This window comes from Puntigrus tetrazona, chromosome 6 (assembly GCF_018831695.1).
Source record: "Puntigrus tetrazona isolate hp1 chromosome 6, ASM1883169v1, whole genome shotgun sequence".
NCBI lineage: Eukaryota > Metazoa > Chordata > Actinopteri > Cypriniformes > Cyprinidae > Puntigrus > Puntigrus tetrazona.
The window spans coordinates 6,415,849-6,418,080 of NC_056704.1; the positions used below are offsets into that span (position 1 = coordinate 6,415,849).

Below are 2,232 nucleotides of genomic sequence, written 5' to 3' on the forward strand. Positions count from 1 at the left end.
TTTTTTCAGAATCAGATTGCAAACTTCATTTTATTCAAATCCCATTACATCCAACTCTGTGGCGTAAAAACCTTTTTTTAAACATCACTAAATAAGATAATAGCAATCATAGTTGAAATATAATGTTAACATTTATCACATACAAAATAAGAAAAAAAATCATACAAATATATTACTACATTTTGCAGTTACAATGTAATGAAAATCATGACAAAGCTTTTTGTCTTTTTATTTTACATGCATCAGGAGAAAGAAGTCTGGCACCGACTTATATAAGTGTGTGTGTGTTATAAATACATTTATTATTAAACATTACTTTTAAAATCTGTATTACATCCCCCCAAAAAATTATTTTTGTTATATGCTGTAGGAAAAAAAACAAAGTATTTTAAAGTCGAGGTGAAGGTTATTATTTAGTTCTTAGCATCTTGTAAATGCACTTCACTGTCACTCCTTTCGCTAGATCATTTCCGCCTGTTTTTTTCCTTCAGACTGTGTTTAGATACCAATTACCACGTAATTAGGCCAGTTTAACGGTGTGTGACAGTTAGGGATCGTGGCATTTTTTTTTTTTTTTTTTTTTTTTTTTTAAAAATTCAGGCTGTGGAGTGACTGAAAGAAAAACAAGAAGAGAAATAGGCAGCGAGTGACAGAAACTTGTCTGCTCTGGTGTTGCACGCTTCGTGGCAGCCAGAGCAAGAAATCTATTATTATCCGTCCTGTCTGCGTGTTAATGTTTAACAAGTCCAGCGAAGTGACACGCCGCCGCAGCAGCGTAATTGCTAATCAGCGGACAGTTTTATTCCCTTCTTGCCTAATGAATTTGGCTGAAATGAGGTGTGGGCGGCCGGACCCTTAAACGGGCAGTCAGCCGCCACTGATGTGCGTAGGAGAGGAAGGTTAGTGCTCGTGTCATAGTGCTAATGCGCTCGCTAACACTCCAAGGGGAATTTGCATGTGTAGCTCACAGTGCGTTTTTTTCCCCTCTCTCTCTCTCTCTCTCTCTCTCTCTGTCTCTCTCTCGCTCTCTCTCTCTCTCTCTCTCTCTCTCTCGCTCTCCTCAAAGTGTGCAAATAAACTGTCTGTCCACTTGAGTGCAAAATAATTGTTTGTAAGTGTGAATATTGGGGGACACTTTATGAACCATGGACATTTTTAGCCCTCTTTCATGCTATAAATTCTTTTTGTACAATGCTGTTATTGCGTGATGAGAATTAAACTTTGCGTTTCTGTTTTTGTGTATCAGGGCATGTTGCTGAAAAGAAGCGGCAAGTCGCTGAACAAAGAGTGGAAGAAGAAATACGTCACACTTTGTGACAACGGAGTCCTCACGTATCATCCTAGTCTCCATGTGAGTACCAACACACACACACACACACACNCCTGCCCTGTTAATGTCGTTATTATTCACAGTTCACCCGTCACTGTAACATCCAGATTTTCTTTATGTCCTTTTCACTGACGTTTAACGGATTAACGTGTCCGCCTCAGTAAGCATGGTGTCTGATGACACGATCTTAATTACAGACTCATCTGTTTGCACGGGGCTGACGTTGTTGATGTGTAATATAACGCTGTAATGGCTTGTCATAATCACCAACTCAGACGACCTGTTTGCCAACACACCAATGGAAATGGCCGTCTTTTATTGGTTGTTTTCCCTCTCTGGATTTTTTTTTTTTTTTGGAGTGATAATCAGACCGTATTGTTAGCGCTAACCAATCCCGAAGTCATTTGCCAAACACCTCATCACGGATGCAGATGAAAGATACTATATAGAATGAATGGATGAAGGCATGGACTGGAAGTAGTCAGACCTTGTGCTTAGTTTTATGGTTTAAATGAACAAGATGGAAATTATATTCTTTTTCATGTTCTCCACAGCCAATAATTCACCATACGAAGCACGTAGTAGTGAGTGTATGAAATCTATGACATTTTTTACTTAAAAGGATGGGTAATATGAGGTCCAGCCATTCAAAAAAAAATTATATAAGCAAACACTTAAAATAATATGTGAGGTCGTTAATATTTTCCTACTTTAGAGACATTTCTAGAATACAGGATGCTAGAAGTTAAGAAAATAAATAGCATAGCGTGAGATCAATCATTTCAATCATTTTCATTTTGTAAAGATGAGACTTGGACTTGATGCCAAATGGGATAACTGAAGGGATATTTTTCATTAAATCAAGTGAAACAATTTTGTTTGGTATACTTATACTTTATACT

The 2,232-nt window shown here is 37.5% G+C and overlaps 1 protein-coding gene across 1 annotated transcript in view; it reads left to right on the top strand.

The window, feature by feature from the left end:
• The window catches only part of LOC122346782 (arf-GAP with GTPase, ANK repeat and PH domain-containing protein 1-like), a 34,796-nt gene that overhangs the window by 5,495 nt on the left and 27,069 nt on the right, over positions 1-2,232 (top strand). The window contains exon 5 of the mRNA XM_043241636.1: positions 1,247-1,351. Coding sequence (XP_043097571.1) covers positions 1,247-1,351 — 105 coding nt within the window. The remainder of the gene's footprint in view (positions 1-1,246; positions 1,352-2,232) is intronic.